The 21,726-nt window shown below is 50.2% G+C and overlaps 1 protein-coding gene across 5 annotated transcripts; it reads left to right on the forward strand.

The window, feature by feature from the left end:
* LOC144942328 (cleavage and polyadenylation specificity factor subunit 6-like) lies at positions 1–20,239 on the forward strand. Of its 5 annotated transcripts, XM_078869135.1 has the most exons (9): positions 1–146; positions 1,522–1,797; positions 2,948–3,051; positions 3,715–3,860; positions 5,082–6,261; positions 6,620–6,889; positions 8,387–8,643; positions 9,072–9,109; positions 13,829–14,625. In XM_078869135.1, exons 1-7 carry the CDS (start codon positions 87–89, stop codon positions 8,634–8,636), a joined length of 2,286 nt encoding a protein of 761 aa, XP_078725261.1. In that variant the 5' UTR covers positions 1–86; the 3' UTR covers positions 8,637–8,643; positions 9,072–9,109; positions 13,829–14,625. The 5 variants fall into 5 exon arrangements, with proteins under 5 accessions (XP_078725261.1, XP_078725257.1, XP_078725260.1 ...); XM_078869131.1 differs by lacking the exons at positions 9,072–9,109; positions 13,829–14,625 and adding an exon at positions 17,617–20,239; XM_078869134.1 differs by lacking the exons at positions 9,072–9,109; positions 13,829–14,625 and adding an exon at positions 17,733–20,239.
* The last annotated feature ends 1,487 nt before the right edge of the window (positions 20,240–21,726 follow it).

A 21,726-nucleotide genomic window follows, 5' to 3' on the forward strand; every position in this document is an offset into this window, starting at 1 on the left:
GACCCCCACCCCTCTGCACCGACTCCGCGCCGCGCGCCGCGACGCCCTCAACTCGGCCGCGCGGTGGCCGCCGGGAACGCGCGCAAATGGCGGACGGAGGCGACCACATCGACATCTACGCCGACGTGGGCGAGGAGTTCGGGCAGGTGCGGGTACCCCCATCCCCCCCCCTCTCTCTCTCTCCTCTCGCTCTGTCTCTCGATCCCCTTCGGAGGATCCCCTGCGATGCGAGGAGCGGGAAGATGCGGGCTTGTTGGTGTACGGGAGGAAGGGCCGCAGTGGGGGCGAGGGGGGTGGTCAGGCCTTTCCTAGCGGCTTAGGCCCAAGGCATGCCTCACGGTTCCGGGTCTTAAGTGACCGCGTTAAGAGTTTTAACAGTCGCCGTGGGGGTTTTTGTCGTGTTGCTGAGTGAATTGTGTATGCGTTTGTGTGCGTGCGTGGTGTGGAAGCAGTTTTGTTGGCGGGGGGGGGGTGTTCGGCGTGGTTGCCTTGCTGCGGCTGCTGAGCTGATGAATGAGACCCCCCTGACGAAAGCTTCCTTAACGAGGCTGTGATGTTCCACCACTACCACGAGATAAATAACCGCACTACAAGTTGACACACTAATTGGCGATAACCATACCGTGTCACAACCCATACGGTTTTATTCCGTATTCTTGTACAGGGAAATTGAGTTTTCAGGCCCACGCGGCGTACATCCGTTTCAATGCGGTCAACAACAATGTTTTTGTCTGTTTTGTGTTTCTCCCTTGCGATGGAACTTTGTAGGATGAACGTTGAGACTTAGAAGGGCACGGGGTGAACAATGATGTCTGAAATGGTCTGTAATAATGTCGGGGTACTGATAAGGGGTTGACAGGTAGGGATATCTGTCGCATAGGGCCACAACTAGGAGACGGAGGCTTGTGTTGCTTCCGCAACGTCGTGATTTAATTTAGTTCTCATTTTTTTAAATTTAATTTGTGATTAAATTTTGTTGTTTTCATTTTTATTATATTTTTACCTACGTGACTTTACCGAAAAAAACCAAAGGGTATAGAAGAAACTCGCCCCCCCCCTCAAAGTGTACTACGACATGCGCCTTCGGAAAGCTGCATCTATTTACGAAAAGCAACAGCAACGCGAAACCTACAAAGGTGCTTAATCGACGCGCGCTGCCATCTGCTGTGACGACGTCGGGGGTGAGGCTATTAACAGAGAAAACGACCCTCGCCATCTACATCGTCATGCTACCTCCTGTACGCTTGGGTGGTGGCAGTGACCCCGATTCTGTCGCGCCAAAATCGGGTTTGCTGTTTGCGGAGTTTCCATCCGCCTCTGCCCCCCTTCTTCGTTCTGCGATCGGGGTATTGCACCGGAGCTCGCGTTGAGTTACACTAATTATAAAAAAAACAACGGAGAAAACCGAAACGTTTATCCGGAAATTGCGTGAGTGAAGCTGTTGCAGGGGCTGCACCTTACATTTTGTGTGTGTTTTTTTAAATCTCCGGCTCCATTGCCGCTCTCCCCCCCCCCCCGCAGGAGCAGGACTACAACCGCGATGATGACCTCTACAACGACGTCCTCGCGACGTCCACCAACAACGGCGACACACTCGAGTCGCGCCGCGCATCGATCGACGGACCGAGGGGGGGCGGGGAGCGCGACGATCTCGACTTCCCCGACTCCATGGGTGGGGGGGGGCCCCCCTCCTCCTCCTCCGCGGCCCCTGAGGGCTCCCCCAAGCCCGGCTCGGGGCCCAACATCGTCTACACGTACAGCAAACGCGTTCCCATCTACGTGGGCAACCTCACTTGGGTGCGTGCATCCGCTAACCCCCGGTCCATAGCAAGCCATCGTTTTACGTCAGATAGTACCGCCATGGGAATGTGGAATTTCCATCGCCGTTGACTCATCGCTGCCAATGGAGACGTTTCGGCTCGAAGGCTGCCTCTTTCGTGCACGTTTGCATTTGTACGGAGTGTAACCACCTACCTCTCTTTCAAGGAAGACCTGGATTTAATGAAGCGGTGCCATAAACACACGCGACGAGAGGTCAACAGCAGAGATTTACATGTCCATCTACTGCCCTATTATCAATTCACTGCTGGATGAGGGCCTCTGAATGCCATGCAGATCGTGGGGTTAATTTGACCATCCCTGCAACGATCAGTGAAGGTTGATTTTAAGAATATTTATGATTTCCTAATCTGTAATTATCCTGGAGGAATCCGATGCGCTATGAAGCTGCTATTTTTTTACAGATGTTTTATAGGGGGTGGGTTAAGGTGAGGAGCCCAGAATTGGCAGCATTTTAGAATACAGCAATTTGTTATACTGCACTGCCCCACTGCAGCCATTATGTAACCTCGCAGCCCTATGCCAAACCTGTTTGGCATTGTGGTCACCCGTCCAAGTACAATCCATGTGCAGCTCTGCTTAGCTTCTGCAATCTGCAGGGATCAGGTGCATTATAGGGTTGTTTGAAGTTGGGCAATGAAGGTGGATGGAACCTTGACATATGAACAGTATGATGCAATAAAAAAACAACATTGGAATTTATATTCTTAGGTTTCTTCGGTAAAGTCACGTAGGTAAAACATTAAAATTAATAAAAGTAAAATAAAATAATAATCACGACGTTTCGGAGGCAACACAAGCTTCCGTCTTCAGGTGGAACCGTCACAGCCACGACAGCTGTATCAAGTAAATGAGAGATTACAAGAGCCGTGACGGTTCCACCTGAAGACGGAAGCTTGTGTTGCCTCCGAAACGTCGTGATTTTATTTTACTTTTTTAATGTTTTACCTACGTGACTTTACCGAAAAAACCTAAGAATATGAATCCTTGCGGTCACGAAAGCTTCAAATCTAGAATTGGAATTTATATTTCGGGAAGTACTGAAAAAAATGCATACGGTTATAGTTGAAAAGCACTTGTGTATCCTTTACCACCCCTCCCTCCACAGTGGACCACAGATCAGGACCTGATTGAAGCTTTCCAGGCTGTGGGGGTCAGCGATGTCCTCGGAATAAAGTTTTATGAAAACCGTGCCAATGGGCAGTCCAAAGGGTGAGTCTCTTTCGCGATTGTGGACTGCCAACTTTAAATTAGCGAACGCTTTTGTATTGGTGTTCACTTAGCAATGAATGTATGTTAACACCGTCAAACGCTTAGGCAGAAAATCATTATGTTAAGTGTCTGGTGCAATCACGGGTGGCTTAAACCAGGAACTCGATAATGCTGGTTTGGCTCTCTTGACTCCCTGAACCACATCCAAGCTTTAACTTTAATATTTTTTCCAACTACATTTGAACGCGTTTTAGCATTAGCTGTGTCCATCCGTAATGTAAAGTGTTGTAATGATGGACAGACCAAATTTATCAAAACGTTGCTCAAAAGTTTGCAGACGTAATCCAGACCAAAAAGCACTTTTTGCGAATATGCAATCAAATTTAGCCCTGACTGCTAACTGTTAGTTCCCATTATTGCGAACTAAATACTTCTGAGGACAAACGCATGTTGGACAGCGTTACGTAAAGCATGCACAGTCATGATTTGTCTTGTTTTTAATCCTTTCTGCAGCCACACTTTGTGAGGTATGGGCTTGCTGTTTTCACATGCAAAGTGGCTGTCCTCTTTCTACCCCATCTCCACTTCCTACACGTCTGCCTCCTACACCTAACTCACGCTGATCCTGCCACTCTTCCCTCTTCCTGCTTGTCCCTTCGTCAGGTTCGCCATCGTGAACCTGGGCTCGGATGTGGCAGCACGTAAGCTGATGGACCTGCTTCCGAAACATGAGATTCATGGTCAGGATCCCATCGTGACTCCTTGCAACCACCAGACGCTGAGCCAGTTTGAGACTCAGTCCCGAAAGAGTAAGTGTTTCTCACCCTCTATCGTTTGTGGACCGGTTGGGCGATTGGTTGGTTGATTTTGTTCTAATCAGTAGAAAAGAGCTCCTATAGACCAACGAGACCAGCGGCCTCTCTTTCATGTTTAGAGCTGTGTTTCCATGACGAGAGTGAAATAGCTAACAGTCGCACATGTACAGAGCTTTTGTCGAGTCCGCTACTGGATGAGGGCCTCCCTTCATCACACGGGTCGTGGCTTATTTAATCGTACTCCACAACACTGGTCAATGTGGATTGTTGAAGGTGGGGACAGTGAATAATGCAGTCCAGCAAGAAATACTTTTGCCCTGTCCTTTGTTGACAATGCAGATCCACAGCAGGTTATTATGTATGTGTGTATTAATGTTGAAATTATTTTTCGCACTACGTAACCAACCGTGCTAATCGGAGGTGCGGAAAGTGTGCGATTCCAGTTTTGTGCATGGGAAGTTACTCTTCCAAGCACTATCTCGGCTAAACCGTGCTTAGGTTCTGAGCTCTGATGAGATGGAGTGCATTCTAGATGGTTTGGTATACTATTGATTTACGTATGTGTGTTTTAACACGTAGGCTTTAGTGACCAATGTTATCCATAATAGAGGTTTTTTGGTTAGATTGTGTGGATATGAATGTGTCGCTAAACCTGCCACCACCCGACAGCTCAACCTTACACATTAAACCTGACCACCTGACAAACCTTACTAATTGGCTCTGTCGGGTTTAACGACACATTTATATTTACACAATCTGACCCAAAAACCTCTTACGGATATTTATGTTTTTGTCACTGCAAAAAGTAGTACAGCAATGAAAATTTCTTCAAAAAATCTGCACACAATTAAGGTTTGTGTTTTTAGAGGTCGTGACCTGGCCTGGAGGGGGGTAATGACCATTTAATGGAGAGAACTACTGGCTCGGTGACCTCCCATGCTTGGGTGGTGCAAAGGGAATATTCCGTGTCTTTGTTGACTGAGGTGAAACGGGAAGCAGGGAGGTGGAGATTAAATCCGCATGGAGATTGTAAACGCTTCTGAGGATTACGGATTAAGGCGTGAGTTAATAACAACTGCTACTGAGTGCAATGACTTGCATTCACTCTGTAGGAGCTGTCATTGGCTCCAAGACAGATTTATTTTTTCTAAGAGAACTTAAGCCGACGTTCGACATCTGGTTATTTATTTTCTCCTTCCCCTTGTCCGTCTTCAGATTTCGGCCAGGTGGACCCCGCTCCGTGCAACTGGAGCAAGGGGGGCAGGGTGGGCCAGTCTCCCCCTCCGCATGGCCCCTCGCGCGGGGGTCCTCCCTCCGGCGGCCCACCCCACCACCCCGGCCCCCTGGGTGCCCCCGGCCCCCACGGGCCCCCCTTGATGTCCCGGGGAGTGCCGTTGTCCCTGCAGGGCCCCCCGATGATGGTGGCGGCGCTGCCCCCTCCGCCGGCCGCTCGCTTGGAGCGACCTCCGCCGGGGCAGCCGTTCCCGGGACAGCCGTTCCCGGGGCAGCAGCCTCCGCCGCACTTTAACGACCTGCCCCCTCCTCGGCCGGGATTGCTGCCCCCTCACCACCACCCTCACCCCCACGCTCACCCCCATCCTCACCAGATGCCCCTGCCACCGCATTCGATAGGTCACCACCCTCACCAGCAGCAACAGCAGCAGCAGCAGCAGCTCCCTCCTCACCACCCCCACCACCACCCTCACCATCCTCAGCACCACCCGGGGGCGGCACAACTGCCCCACGGGCCGCATGGCCCGCATGGCCCGCACGGCCCCCATGGCCCGCACGGCCCCCATGGCCCCCATGGCCCGAACGGCCCGCACGGTCCCCACGGGCCGCACGGTCCCCACGGCCCGCACGGTCCTCACGGCCCCATGGGATTCGTGCCGCCCCACCACGTAGGCCAGCAGGGGGGGCCGCCCCCTCCTCCGCCTCCGCCTCCCCCCCACGGGGCCTTCCAGCAGCGGCCCGGCCTTCCCATGCCGCCCCTCTCCTCCTCTCTGCCCCCGCCCCCGCCGCAAGTGCGGATGCTGCCCCCACACCACGGGGGCCCCGGGCCACAGGGCCCCCCAATGATGGGGGGCGGAGGAGGACCCCCCATGGGCCACCCCGGGCAAATGCCGACGCCGCACGTCAACCCGGCGTTCTTCCCTCCACCGGGGGGAGCCGGAGGAGGAGGGGGGGGAGGAGCAGGAGGTGGGGGGGGCGGCGGCGGGGGGGGGCAGCTGCCCCCAATGCCGCCGCCTAACGCGGGAGGAGGAGGGGGAGGTCAGCAGCGTCCAGATGGTGGGAGAGGGGGTGGCCCCCCGGGCCCTCCAGGTCCGCCGGAGCAGTTTGTGAGGCCGCCGCCGGGATACGAGAGGGGGGAGTACCGACCCCCCCCGCAGGAGAGGTGAGCGTGTGCTGATTACGCCGTGCATTGTTATCAGAGCTGGGGATTGGTTGGGGCAACAGCTGTCAGGGAGCGATTGTTGAAGGCTGTGGACATGTCCATGCCTGGCCACATTTCCCCTCTTCCCCCTTTCCTTAACATTTATTATTTTAGAATGCGGCTGGGGAAGACGGCGGAATGTTTAATTGCTCGTCAACCAACCCTCCCCATGCATCTCTATTTTTTGGTCGTGTAACGTCGTAAAGCCTAAATCATGTATCTGTTTTTTTAATGAAACGATTAACCAAATGTGCTCGTAAATTGAACGTACGAATGCCACTGCCCACCACGCCTGACCCCGTTCGCTCTGCCACCCCAGCCACCGGGAGGCCGAGGGGCCCCAGCTGACGGAGACGGAGTTCGAGGACATGATGACGCGGAACCGCGCCGTGTCGAGCAGCGCCATCTCGCGCGCCGTCTCGGACGCGAGTGCCGGCGACTACGGCAGCGCCATCGAGACGCTCGTGACGGCCATCTCCCTCATCAAGCAGTCCAAGGTGTCGGGGGACGAGCGTTGCCACGTGCTCGTCGGCTCCCTGCAGGACTGCCTGCACGGCATTGAGGCCAAGTCCTACGGCTCGGGGTCCAGGTGAGGGGACCGAGCGGTGTGAGCGATGGGCGGAGTGGGGGGGCAGTGATAACAAGGAATGAAAGAGGCTAAAGGCAGTGATGGGCAACCCGGATGAGTGGGTGGGCCATGTGAGCACGGCCCTCCTTCACCTCGGTGGGCCGCAAGCTTGACATGGTACTTGTGCACCAATCACGACCCCGCGCATGTATGTGCGGACGTTGAACGTCTTTCGCACCGTATGTAGCCAACCGTGCTAATCGGAGCTACAATGATAGTGCTTGGTCACCTGATCACAGTGCAAGGATGCACTTCTGCGGCCGTCTGGAACGCACTTCCTTTCGATATTACGAAGACACTGGTGCGATGCACTTTTAAATCTAGATTGGAACTAATTTCTTTAAAACCTCCGATTAGCACGGTTGGCTATGTACAGTGCGAAAGAAGTTCAACATAAATGTATACAAGGCATTCCTGGGTTATTTGGTTGGTGACATTGCCTGGCGGAAGCACGTTTCGCAGTTCGAATTGTGCAGCCACCCTGATTAATGCTGCGGGTGTATTAACCGGAAAAAATAATACATGCTGTCTGCGGCCAAGTTAGAAAAATTATCCTCTAATTACTATTTTGGAGCATTAATAGCAATCGTTGCAAAACGCGTTGGGCATTGTCGTAAAAAATGGTTACCGTTTAATATTGTTTTTATATGTCAAAATGCCACGTATTTAATGGTCATATTAATATCAGGTGTGTGTGTGTGTAAAAGGCTGGTAATCTGTGGGGGGGACAATTGTTTTAAAAATGAGACAACTTGTCATGATTTGTCGGACACTGGTAAAATCAGAGTAGGTGTCTGGGTGTGTGTGCGTGTGGGATTATTGTGGGAAACTTGTACAATCAGGCGAGATACCTGGGTACTTATGGGTTCATGTGTACAATCAAAATCACCCGAGACACACTTAGACCAGGCCACCATGAGGCGCTCTGTGGGATGCTTGCGACTCACGAGCCGCAGCTTGTCCACCTCTGGGCTGGGGCAAGGGGCTCGCCAACCCACGACTTGATTCTATACGGCCCGTGGCCACGTAAGGCCCATCGCCCTGACTGGCAAAGAGTTGAAGGGGCTAGATGGAAGGGACATGAAGGGTTAGGGTGGGGTGAAGAGGTTTGGGCGAGAATTGATTGGGGGTGAGTGTCGGTTTGAGACTCGAGGGGTGAAGAGTGTAAGGTGGGAGGGGTGACAGGTAATGGGGTCCTTGGGTGTGTGGCTGAAGGTTTAAGTTAAGAGGTGATGGGATGACGGTGGGAGGCGGAGGGGTTCAGGTGTAGGGGTGAAGGGATGGTGGATTTGGATCACAGGCGAAGGGATTGAGAGCTTAAAGTTCCAGATGAGCATTGCCCCTGATAGTTACATGATCAGAGGCCACTTCGATTTTTCTCACCGTCAACCGCTAGCCCTCTAAACGTTTTCCGCCTTCTCCTCCCCCGCCCCTCGGGGTCCCGCCCCGCACTCTCAGGAAACGCGAACACTCCCGCGATCGCGATCGCGAACGCGATCGGGACCGCGACCGAGACCGCGACCGCGACGGGGAGTCCGGGCGCTCGCGCGAGAAGTCTCGGCGCCACAAGGGCAGCGGCAGCCAGCGCTCGCACAGCCGCGAGAAGTACGACGACTACTACCGCGAGGGGGGGGGCGGCGGCCGCGAGCGAAGCCGCGAGCGCCGGGACAAGGAGCGCGACCGCGACAGGGAGTACCGCCACCACTAGAGACGAGGTTTGTGAACCGCAGCCGCCGCCGCACATGCACGCACACGCACGCACACGCACGCACACAGACACGCGCGCGCGATGCCCGCTTTTTGTATAAGACGGGGGTTTGCGAATCGCGGCTTGCAAATCGCAGTCGAAAAGTGCAGGGAAAGCGACGTGCGCGGGCGTGCGCGTGCCTCCTACGTGCCCAGTGTGGGCGGAGTGACGCCACCAAAAGGCGAGGTTTGTGAGAATCGCAGCGGCGGTCGCTGGAGAGCAACGCGCGCGCACGGGGGGGGCGTGAGTTGCACAGCAACGACATCGCGTCTGAATATCGCGAGGGCGTGACCGCCGCCGCTGGGACAAGGTTTGTGAAACGCAGTCGGGAAATTATATTCACACGTTTGCACGCGCACACACAAAATGCGCGGGTGTGTGTCTCTCTGGGTGTAGCGATGATATCGAGCGGGAGTAATGACACCACGAGACAGGTTTGTGAAGCACCGCCAACAAAGCTACACGCAGACCACATGTCCACACACAAACTTACCTGTGGTCGCACACGCGCACACATGCACACACTCCACAAGTGTGCACACACGCACGCGTGTTGGCTCACCGAGAAAAGGTAACGTCACTTCTGTGTAATCTGCCAGATGAGCAGCTGTGCAGCTTACACACTGCCCTTTACACACACACAGCGGCATCTATTGCTTAGACACAAACGGTCACCCAGCAAGTCTTTGTGGTAATTACCGTGTTCTCTGGATTGTTAAGACGCTGCGGAAAGTTAAGACGCACCCAAAACCTTTTATCGGGTGAAAATAAAGTTGTGCAAATCTGGTCACACACAGAAACCCACTGAACGATAAGATGCACGCCCACCTTTTACTTAAAAATACAGGGGGCAAGAGTGCATCTTATAATCCGAAGAACACGGTAATTCATTAATGTACTGCTGGTGCAGTGCATGTGATGGTTTGTATATTACATACGATACGACTTCAAGGGCAAGGACACTACCAGCTTACTTGACACACAACTTTAATATTTACGATATCTGCCACCGGACGGTAAGTTTATTTTTCTTTGGTTGTTTTTGCTGCCAATTCCACTTGTGGCTTGCTGGTGTCGCGTCACGGGACCAAGAGTTAATGTTCGGAACTCTCGGCGGAGCAAGCGGCGAAACCACCTCGTGTCAGAGAATGACCCCGGAAGATGATGTCACTGAGCAACTCCTGAAGTCACTTCAAACGGGGGGGCCCCTCTCTGCGCGCACTTAAGAGAAAGCGTTTCGATACGCCTCGAGTGTCCGCCGCGTGACAGATTGAACCAACGATCGTTAGTCAACAGAGCTGGAATAAGCCAAGTTTTTAAAAATTAAAACCAAAGATAGTTTTAGTTTGGGTGAAGTCTTAATAGCCAGGTTGAAACCATCAAACACGCTGCGTTTGAGAACTCGGTTTAAGCAACGGCAGATGAAACTGATTCAAACGCAGGATCTTTGGCAGAGCTGTCTCGGCCTCTGACCCCAAATTCACCGTTTGAGGCCACCTGACCACCTCGAAGCTCAAGGTTTTTAAAGCTGTCAACTGCCTTGGCGGCTTTATTGTTTGTGGCGATGTTATCCCTTCTACGCTGATCGCTCATGGTGAGGGCAAGCGTTTGATGAGGAGTGTTAGAGCCCAAGAGCGACGATCGCTATTTGTGCTTGGGTTTCACTCCCTTGGCGTGCAAGTGGAGTGAAGAAAGACTGGGAGAGAGGGGGGTGTTTGGAAGGGGGAGCTCATGTATAATACCTTACAATATTCCTAAAATATACGTTTATTGCAAGGTAGTGCTCGTAATAACACGAGCGATGTGTGTTTTTTTTTTATTTTGTACGGTCACTTTGTTTACCTTTTATAGATAAGTTAAACGAAAATAACGTTTTTTAGTCAAATCAAAATTGTAACTTATAACTAAGCATCATTTTAACACTTGCTGTAAGGAAGTGTTGAGCACCTGCAGTTATTTTCCAGTGGTGTGGAATTTTTTTCAGTGGTTGTTTAGGTTCACCTATACTTAAATAATATAATTGATGATTAATATTTATATCCCCCCCCATAAAGTAACCAAATGCCCTCGGAGCACCGTTTTTTTTTGCCTTTAGGGACCTGCTGATTGATGGCAGTTGTCCCTGTGTGGCACAAGGTGAACTCGGCACCTGGTTTGCACGTGGGCATTCATGTCAGGTTAGGGGGTTGACGATTGCTGTGTAATCTCAATTGAGCAATTCACGCGTTACTTTTAGAACGCATCAAATTTTGGAGGATGACGCCAACGCGCAAGGGGGGGGTAGGGGGGGGGGGCGGCTACTATTGTGAATGACGTCAGGGGATCTTTTAACGCCCACTGTGTGACGCGGACGTGACGCGTATATTTTTGTTACGGTTTATAAACCCGCGGTGTTAATCAGGGGTGGCCTGCCGAATTCGAACCGTGAACCCGCTGCAGCAAACGACGAACGCGCCACCGCTGGGGCCACGTCACTGCCCCGCTTCTAAAAGTCCGGTCAACCAAGTCGGGGGTGGGTACAATGAAATGGTCGTGAAGTCCGCGCACGTGTTTACAATGTGTGTGCGTAATGTCGAGACGTCTTTCGCACAGTACCTAGCCAACCGTGCTCATCGGAGCTACAACGATGGTGCTCGGTCAACATGATCACAATGCAAAGGAGGGTGCGCTTCTGCGGCCGTCTGGAACGCACTTCCGGTGGAAAACGAATTTATTTAAAACCTCCGATTGGCACGGTTTGGCTACGTACAGTGCGAAAGAAGTTCAACATACCCCATTGGAAACTCATTTGCCAGTAAAAATATGATAATTGGTTTTTTACCCTTCTATCTGGCAACAAAACTGACACCTTTTTTTTACAAGGAGTCATGTTTACATAGACCACAATACCTGCAGTCATAATGCAAACAAAAAACATAACTCTGATAATGTGCACTGTCCTTGAAGTTGATTGGTCCACACCCGAGACAGCTTTCCTTAGAGCCTAGTCTCACATGGGTTGGACCAGATGACGCCAAGATAGAAGGGTAAAAAAACAATTATCAAGTTCAACATAAATACATACAAGGGATTCCTGGCTTATTTTGGTGGAAACATTGCCTGGCGGTAGCACGTTTTTCTGCTTGTTGCAGAGGTTCGCGGTTTGAGTCGTGCGGCCACCCTGATTAATGCTGCGGGTGTTTTAACCGTAAAAATACTACGCGCCATCTCGCTTCCAAGTTAGAAAAATCATCCTTGGATTACTCTTTTGGAACGTAAATAGCAATCGTTGCACCCCTACCGTGAAAACTTATTAGGCCCTTTTTGAAAAACTATCATAATAAATCACATTCCAGATGTGCCATTTTAGCAAAACGTGGTGGGCATTGTCGTAAAAATGGTTACCGTTTAATATTCTTTTTGAAAATGTTAAAACGGCACTTACGTATTTTATGTACATATTAATATCAGGTGTGTGTGTGTGTGTGTAAAAGGCTAGTTATATCTGTGTGGGGGATATAATTTGTGTAAAAATGTGACGTGTCTTGATCTGTAGGGCACTTGTACAAATCAGATTGGAAATCTGGGTGTGTGTGCGTGTCTGGGATAATTGTGGGAAACTTGTACAATCAGGCGAGGTACCTGGGCTTCGTATGGGTTCACGTGTACAATCAAAACAGATATCGGGGTGTGGGATAATTGTGGGAAACTTGTACATTCAGACGCGAGACAGCTTGAGTGTGTGAAAAATTGGTGCAGAGTAGGTGTGTTTCGGATGTTGGACGCTCCTAGAATCGTCCCGAGTCCAATCAGGCTGGATGTCTGGTGTATGTGGGATGCTTGTACAGCATAGCTGGGCTTTTACGATGAGACTTTATATCTTTGAGTGTGCGTGACGCTTGTGCAATCAGCATAGATATCTGTGGGACACCTGTACTGAATAGATCGTCGGGCTTGTGGGAACACTTGTTACAATCGGACTGGACATTTGCGCTACGTTTCGAAACTTTTGTTGACTCGGACGAGTACAGTCAAAATAGATATGTGGGAGGGTGTGTGTGTGGGACGCTTGTACAATCGTGAATAGATATTTGGTGGGATAATTGTGGGTCATTTTTTATAATCGTACTTGATATCCTGAGCTGATAAGTCGTGCAAATAGGACGGGATACCCTGTGTATACGGGGACACCTGTTAATGCTCAGTTTAGATGTCTGTGTGCATGCTCTAGACGTTTATTAAACGGGAGTGGATGCCTTGAGTGTGGGACGCCTGTACAATGAGGTTACGTAATGCGGGGACACTGGTATGATAAGGTTTGCAGATTTTGGATTTTAGCCGGGTGTTTTGTTCAGGTTACTTGAGTTCATAGCAAGTGTCTAATGTGTGTGGTTTGCATGGTACCTAAATAATGTGTTTTTTTTTTATATATATCAGTTGTATGTACGTTCATGGTTTAAGTAGTGTACAAGGTTTAACTTTGAGCATAGCAGTCGTTCTGCGTGTCTGTGGGTCAAATCCAGCACATTCTGCAAATGATGAGAAAACTCATCATGACAGAAATGCGTTCGGGCTGGATACGAATTGGCTAATCACATGACATGCGATGCATGATGGGAGTTGTGCCTTCCTGCTGTTTGTGAGCGCACCTTTGTGTGTTGTTAATTCGACGCATGCGGATGCGTATTATTAATTAAGTAATAGCGTGTTTACTTATTAATACACACGCGACGCTGTTTTGGTCATTAGGGTGTTTTAACCATACTTCACTACGCTGGTCCATGTCGGTTGTTGAAGAGGGGCGGGGTGGGGAGCCCAGGACCGCTTCAGATATCAATCGCCACTGATGTTCGCTGTGGTCGAAAATCAAACTCGGGTTGGCAGGTTCTCATAGTGCAGTGTGCTAACCACTGCTGTCACCGAGTGTGTATGTGTAACATTATTTCAACTTGGGCGACATTTGTGCAATAAACCTTAATGTGTAGGACGCTCATGCCAGTAGACTTCCGAGTATGTGTAGGACACTTGGTGCTATTAGATAAGTACATATATATATTTTTTAATATTTGTATGTTAAGTCAATCTCAGGATTTTGTAAATTTACCAGCAGTTTTTCGAAGCATATATTTATCATAATAATAAAAGCGTTCCCCCCCGCGGGTATGTTTCGACAGGGTTCGTTCGAAGCGAGGTGACGCTTGAGTTTGCGTCAGAGCAAAACAAATAAACGACTCCAAATGACTAAGACAATCCCTGGCCTCAGTCGTCGTGGTACGTGTGTTTTTGTGGCACAGCGGAGTCCAGCAGTGCAGAAACAACCCCCCCCACCTCTCCCTCCTGGCGCGCTTTGCTCTTCTCTCGCGTATCTTGCAAGCGTCTGCTACAGTCGGGTGCACGGCGGCACCACGGGAATGTTGACCCAGTTTACAAACCAACGGCTCGCAGCGCCCTCCTCGGTGGACCCAGGGTACAGAAATCGTGACGACATCGAAGCAATTTTTAGTGAGGTTTTACGGTAAGAATTCACGCAACTGCTAGCCAAGCACGACATTTACGGTATTGGGTGTCGTAAATTTAGGAGAGATCTTAACGAGTCGGGACCGCTCACAAGTCGATCGTAACCGATTCTAGTTCGTAACGTTTTATGACAATGTCAATAGCATTTATCATATTTTCATACTTAGTCACAGGCCTGGTTAAACGCATGGAGTTGTGACATCATGCCCAGCGTGTTGACTAGGCACTTGTGTGGTCTTCCTGTCATGTGATTGGTAGGTGCAGTGTAAGTGATGACTTAATTCCCAGCAATAGCTCTTAGGAGAGTGAGAGTTAGGATCTCACTACGAATCCCCCCACTTTTACTTGTGATCATTTCTCTTTCGACTTGATCATAGTACAATCGTAGCCTGCTTGTTCATGGGAAACATTAAGAGCATTGTATCTGTACTCTACCCCCAGGTACTGGTGTCATTGTGGCTGTGGTTTCAGATGCACAAAAGGAGTCTGGGACTCGCTAGCTGTCGGACAAATTATTGTCGCGCCCCAAAAGCACCACAAATGACACATTTTTGAAAGTTACACGTGTAAACGTTAAAATTACACGCGTAACGAGTACCCGGAGAAAACCCGCAAATGCATTCAAGGGGCATAACACTCAAAGATCCACACAGATGGGTTTACAAATCATTGCTTCTTTACTGCTACCGCCTGGGCCACTTGCCACTTCTGCGCCCACAAATCTGCATCCTGATTCTGTGAAAACTGCAAACCTCGAGCCGGGTACAAGTGCTTGTCCATAGCGTCTGATGCGTTGTGTGCGTGCGTGTGTTCAGTTGTACAACCGATTGAGCAGTTGAATCTGACTTTCTGTGGTCGATGACTTAGGCCCCTTGAAAAATAATTCCGGTCACCCGGAAAGGTTCTGCCTCCCGAAGGCAGGAACTTTCCACCCCCCTCACCTTGCAAGTCACACGCAATGGCATGTAGCTGGTGAGACCAATGACGGCACCAAACACTGCCATCACCTCCCGTCCAGCGGCACATCTCAGATCGAAAAAAACAGACGTCGATTTTCTTTTTCTGTTGCTCACCGCCGAGAGGGGAAACCTAAGATGCAAAAATGAGAGAGAAAAAAAATCCTCCACACAACTGTAAAAGTTACATGAAGAGAACTGCAAGTATTGGGAACACAAATGTCTCGAACGCAAAGGGCCTTACATCACAGCTCATCTCAACCCTGCAGCAATCGAGCCTTGTGGGGGGGGGCGGGGTCAGGGGTTACCCGCAGTGGCATCTGTCCCTACAGGGCACGGGGTGTAGACCGCACGGGCTTGCCGTGAATGGGTGCGGTCTGCCATCAGGGGGCAATGTTACGCTGTGGGTTTTTGAACTTGGCTTGAACACCAGCGGTAGTGTGTTGCGTCACGTTTACGTGAAGCGGGGGTTTCACTGCACCTTGGTGCGAGCGGTGGGGGGACCGTGTGATGATGTGTGCGGGTCGTGGACGGCTGGATAACTTCTGTACCAGTGCGGAATGACAGCGATGGTATTTACTCGGTGTACGTATGTTTAACTTCTTTCGCACCGTAGGTAGCCAACCGTGCTAACCGGATGTGCGGTGCTGTGAGGTGGCGTAAAAACACCTCCGCTCATGCGGGTAAGGGATGGGTAAAGAGGACGTTCAGGTCTCAATGCTAACGGTGGGAGGGGAGGGTGGGGGCTCTGTTATTATTTATGAGGTACGTGGATTGATGGGTCACTTCTGTAACAGGCAGGATTGGTTGAATTTTTTTTCACTGATAGTCGTTGCTGTGAACTTGTTTAAACACCTTCGCTTTGTGCGTCTTTGAGATACATGTGTATTTGAGATGCGTAAGGAGGAGATTAATTTGCAATGTGTGAGCGGTGTGGGCTATTGATGTACACCTTTGGGTTTGTGGATGTGAGTCACTTCTGTACCATGGTGGAATGATAGGGATTGTATTTACACCAGCAGGCTGTGTTGTGAAATTGCTTCAGCACCTCGGCTGGGGTGTGTTAGGCTTATCTAAAGAGGTGGGGAGTTGGGGGTCACTTTTTATTGGCGTTCACGGTGGGGACTGTGTATTGATCTATGGGGGTTATAAGGTCGCGCTTATCACACACAAAGTTCCTGCCACAAATGAACCACAATACCTTGCTGATCTCGTCAAGGAGCATAAACCATCACGCGAACTCGGGTCATCCTTGTAGCGGCTTTTGGCGAACCATCGAACAAAGACGGTCACTGCATCGCGCGCTTTCAGATGCGCTTCTGCGGCCGTCTGGAATGCTCTGGATATTAGGAAGCCACTGGAGCTATGCACTTTATAATCATCCAGTTGAAAACTCATATCTTTCGAACTGTTTTTTGTTGTTGTGTTTCCCCCACACCTCCAATTATCACGATTGGCTAGGTAGGGTGCGAAAGAAGTTCAACATTCATATAAACCCCGGCTGACATCGAGTTTTGCTCAGCATTGTCATTTAAACCTGCAAGCAAAAGTTAACGTTCATCGCGGTCAAATCAGTCTAATTGAAGTCCAAATTACAAGCCACGTGTGCGATCACTGCTCACGTGCAACCCCAATAAAGTAATTAATACATCGCTCCGTGAACTTCATTCGCACCCCCTCCTCCTCTTCCTCCTCCCACTTTGCTGCGTGAATCGCTTAGGCGCTTGGTGAGCGTGATCTCGTGGAGGAGGGAGGGAGGAGGTTAGGGAGAGAGAGTGTGAGAGAGCGGAGATAGAACGTGCGCTCACCCAGGGCCGCTCGTTGAGCTGCCTGCCGCATTGACAAAGTTGCCGCGGCGAAACTGTTCACGTTTGAAGCCGAATCGCGAATGCGGGGACCGTGGTTGATTTGTGGTCATGTGTGATCGATGCTGTTCATGTAACGTTCGTCAATCAAAGAAAATTTTAATCCATTGCAATTCCGTCATTTTATGCACACCCAACCGATGGTGTAAAAGTAAAAAAAGATATCTATATCCTAAAAATAAAAAGTTATTCGGATTTAACAGTAAATTTTTGACATGTATACCATCTTCATCAATTATCTGCCGGATGAAGGCCTACCCCATTCCGTGCGAGTTATAAGGTTTTGACCATACTTCACCACGCTGGTCAGTGCGGTCTGGTGAATGAGGGTGCGGGCGGGGGCGCAGGACCGGTTCAGATAAAAGTTCTCGCCGCTGATGTCGGCCGCGGCGGGGAGTCGAACTCGGGTCGCTGGGTTCAGCGCAGCGCGCGCTACCACTGCGCCCCTGCTCCACCCGGTATCGATGTAAGCGAGCGTAAGTGGGTCATCGGGTCTCGTCCGGGATTTTAAAATGATTGCGGTTCGGTCTCCCGCTTGTGTGTTAATGACAAGGAGAGCGAGAGAGCGAAAAAAACAACCCATTGCCGTGTGACTGAAATGAAATTCCTCTGTTTGTACCGTAGGTGGCACAGAGCACAGACAGGCTAGCACTCGCTGCTTGGCGTTTGTGCCTCTCCCTCCCACCCTTCCCACTTCCCCTCCCTGCCCTGCCCATGTATTCGTTGTGAACCCACCCCAGCGCTCTCAGATTATCATTGCACTGTGGCTGCCCACGTTCATGCGAATGCAAACAAACAAACAAAAACGGACTTGCGGTCGATCCGATGACCGCACGAGACGACCACCAATCGTCTCTTCGCAACGTCGCCCACCAGCCGTCTCGTCGTCCACCAGCCGTCCCGTCGTCCACCAGCCCAGCCCAGCTCAACGCGAGGACCTCATCCCTCCCACGCTCTCTCCACGTACGTGATGTCTGTGCGCTCGCAAATCTCCGTGTTTTCGCTTGGAATCGTTGCGTCGGTTTTTTGTCTCGCGGCGCTTTTCGCAACGCTTCTGGCCTCCCCTTAGTCCTCCACGCTGCCCTGTCGTGCCAGCCTTCTCGCCTCGCCGATGTAGACCCGGGAGTGGGTCAAACTTTCCCGGTGGGCCCACACCCGTTGCAACGAGAGAGGCGGATGCGGTGTGTGGCTCGGGAGCAGAAAAAATGTCCGGGGGTCGTCAAACCCGGATAGACCCGGCTAAAGTTAAGCCCCGCAAACGCGTTTCTGACTCCTCCGTGTGTTCGCCATTTCGGCGGAATGGAGCGACGGGCCGCGCTGTGCCGTTGTTGAGATTTTCGTTTGGGTGTGGAGGCAGAAAAGTCGGGAACCAATCAGGCCGTGGGGGAACGGGGGGGGCTCGTGCTGAGGAAGCGCTCGCTCACCCGCTCGTGGCTGGTTCTTTTTTTTTCTGCCTGGAAATACACGGCTTTGCAACCCCAACGGTGGAGAATTATTCGGATATAGCAAAACGATACAGAATCGCAACGGCGCAGGAGATGATATTGATTGGCTCGAGTGGAAATTGGGCAGTTCTCCTTCCTGATTGTGGCTCCCGGCTACATTTTTGTGTGCTGCGGTCGTCATGGGCTTCAAATTGCCCTCCTTGCTGTGCTGGACGGCGCGGAGGTAGCTCCCACAATGCAAGGACGACGTCTCAGCGCGGTCGCAGGCCCACCCTCCCATTCGCGAGCAGAGACGAGTTGAGCCTTTCAGTGTGACTGCCAAGCCCCTTAGAGGGCGCTGGAGTTATACGTCACGGTGCGCAGGTGGCTGTGACTTTTTTAATTTTTCTCGCGTACCGAAGCTTCAAGCTTCCTGTGGAACAGCCCTAAGACGCAGGGGTTTAATGGCGCACCTACAAATGCAGCAGCCGTTTTCATTTTATTTGTAGAGCTGGCGTCTCCCTTTACGGTTGGCGATGCCCGGCATTTTCCGATGATGACCGTGGTGAAGACGGCGATGTTTGCTGAAAAGTAGAAATTCGGAGAGAATTTACCCTTTCCCGTAGGGGGGTGGGGGGGGGTTGGCGTTTTCCAAATGAATGTTGCGTTGTAAAGTTGTCGCGAGCTTTGCTTTTTTTTTATCTTAATAATAGTGATGTACGCGTTGTTTTGGTTTGTTGCTAGGCCAGAGTGTTAATTGTGTTTCGTACAATCGAACCTGTTACAGATTTAAGGCTTCAAAGTTTAGAAACATTGTAAACCGTGATAAAGTTTGCTTGATAAGAATCGGGTGGCGCAGCCTAGGGCGTGGTGTGGATTGCACAACCGCGCTATAAACCCCGCGACCCGGTTCGATTCCTGACCGTGGCTGACATAGGTGGCGTCTGTTGTCCCCGACCGATGTGAGCGGCCGTGCGACATGAATAGACGAGTCAAATTATTTACCTGCTCACAAACGAGCGTGGTGGAAATTCCACATTCCCGCGGCTATTTTCATGATTATTTCTGTTGATGATCATCACTTAAGATGGCAATGAGACCCACGATTTGACCTTTACGGCCTTCCGATTGCGAGTTAAGCTCTCGGGCTCTCTCACGGTCGTGCTGACGGCCTGGCTTGATCACGAGCACACACGGACCGGTAGGCATGCCAAGAGAGAGTTTTGAGGTTTGTTTCGGCCGTGTGCTGTTGTGCATGTGATGTTTGAAATAAAGTCTTCTGAACGAAGGAAGAGGAATTTACAATCACAACAAACTAAACAACTCGACACACACGTCAATAACACTACCCCAAAGTATATAATAGATGACGTTTTATGCAAATGGTTTTCCTTCATAGCACATGTTATTGATGAACGTGTTGTTATTATGCACCACTGCCATCACAGTAGCCGCATGACCAAATCACCAGATCATGTGTTTGAAGGCTGCTTGAATAATGTTGTTTGCTAAAATGTTAAATGCAGTTCGGTTTATTTTTGACAACATTTTTTTTCTTCCATTTTGTTGTTCATGTACAATACAATACGTACGACAGCGATATAATGTTCTAATAATCATTTTGAGCCCTTTGTCAGTCCGCCGATCGATGGAGGCGTCTCCTCCCATGCCACGTCGGCAATCGGTGGTTGTTTGACCATATTCTAGATTTGAAGCTTTCGTGACTGCAAGGATTCATACTCTTAGTTCTTTCGGTAAAGGCACATAGGTAAAACATGAAATTAAAATTAATAAAATTAATAAAAACAATAAAATCACGACGTTTCGGAGGCAACACAAGCTTTCGTCTTCAGGTGAAACTGTCACTGCAAACTTGATACAGATTTTTTGCTGTGACAGTTCCACCTGAAGACGGAAGCTTGTGTTGCCTCCGAAACGTCGTGATTTTATTGTTTTATTTTTTTATTAATTTTAATTTCATTTTTTACCTACGTGACTTTATCGAAAGAACTAAGAGTATGTTTGACCATACTTCGCCACGCTGGTCAGTGCGGGTCAGCGAAGAGTGGGGAGAGGAGGTCGAGCAGCGGCTCAGATGCCACCCGTTGTTGGCCGTGGACAGGAATCGAACTCGGGTCGCCCAGTTCACAGCGGTGGTGTGTTTCAATCACCGCGCTAACCCCGCACCCACACAACAAAATGCTTGCGTAGGTATGAAGAAGTAATTTTCACCATCGCAGCTGATTAAAAGTTTAAAATTGAGCGGGTTGTGTGGGAGTTGAATCGCAGAAAATTGAGATGAACGGCTTGGACTCACAGCCACGATGACGAGACGTCATCTCCCTCACCTTTGCCTGTATATTTGGAGTTTGCGTGTCTCTCCGTGGTCGCGTGGATTTTCCCCCTCCGGCTCCTCCTGTTTTTACCTCCACGTTCAGAAACATGCCTTTAGAATATTTGGCTGCAATAAATGTCCACGTGATAACCCACACTCCGTTGAGCTATCATTTGTGGCCAAGTCGCTTCTGAAAAAGAGCTTTTTTTAGCTCAGTGGACCCTGCCTGGTAAAATAAACATTTTCGACACGTCTCTCTCCATGACCGAGCCATCGCGATGTTCTTTTCTGCGTGTTGCATAAACAAAAAAAATACGTGCATTTGTAAAACGAGTTGGATTTTGAAATGGGTGAAAAATAAAATGTGGTTGCGTTCGCAAGCTGTTACGAATGTTGGCGTTGGATTGTGACCGTTTCGTCGATTCTGGCGACAATGTTGACAACAGCTTCACTCGTACGTTGGCAAAAAGTAAAGAGACTGTTTTGTGAAAACCGTACCGAGTTGCATTCAAATTCTTGCCCAGCGTGTGTCTGTGTGAAAACTTAATTTACTTCTTGAAAACGAATTTCTTTAGATCTGCTTTTTGTGTTTGGTTTGTTGTCCTTTCACCCCCCCCCCCCCACCTTCAATTATCACGGTTGGCTACGTACGGCGCGAAAGAAGTACAACAAATGTGTACGTGTGTGGACGGTGAACACTTCAGAGCAAATTCAAGCTGTGCTCCATGCCCAAATACTGCACTGGGTGTGGGCGGTTAATTGGTCGCGTCGGATATGTGACGGCCGGGATACGAGACGTTCTACTACTGTTAAATAGATCCTTGAGAAAGATCTTTAAGCATAAGAATACAACTTAAAGGGAAGACTTTTTTCCCCCCCACCACGTGTACGGTGCCTAGAAACCCACGAATTATTGCCCTTCGATGAAACCAAGCGAAGAAGCGACCGAGAACCACTGCCCATGGATTAAATTGA

This window comes from Lampetra fluviatilis, chromosome 27 (genome assembly GCF_964198595.1).
Source record: "Lampetra fluviatilis chromosome 27, kcLamFluv1.1, whole genome shotgun sequence".
Classification (NCBI taxonomy): domain Eukaryota; kingdom Metazoa; phylum Chordata; class Hyperoartia; order Petromyzontiformes; family Petromyzontidae; genus Lampetra; species Lampetra fluviatilis.

Coding starts and splice junctions, on each gene's coding strand:
- LOC144942328 (XM_078869131.1), top strand. CDS start 87: ATGGCGGACGGAGGCGACCACATCGACATCTACGCCGACGTGGGCGAG. Junction 1,798..2,947: donor ACGTGGGCAACCTCACTTGG/GTGCGTGCATCC, acceptor CTCCCTCCACAG/TGGACCACAGATCAGGACCT. Junction 3,052..3,714: donor GCCAATGGGCAGTCCAAAGG/GTGAGTCTCTTT, acceptor TCCCTTCGTCAG/GTTCGCCATCGTGAACCTGG.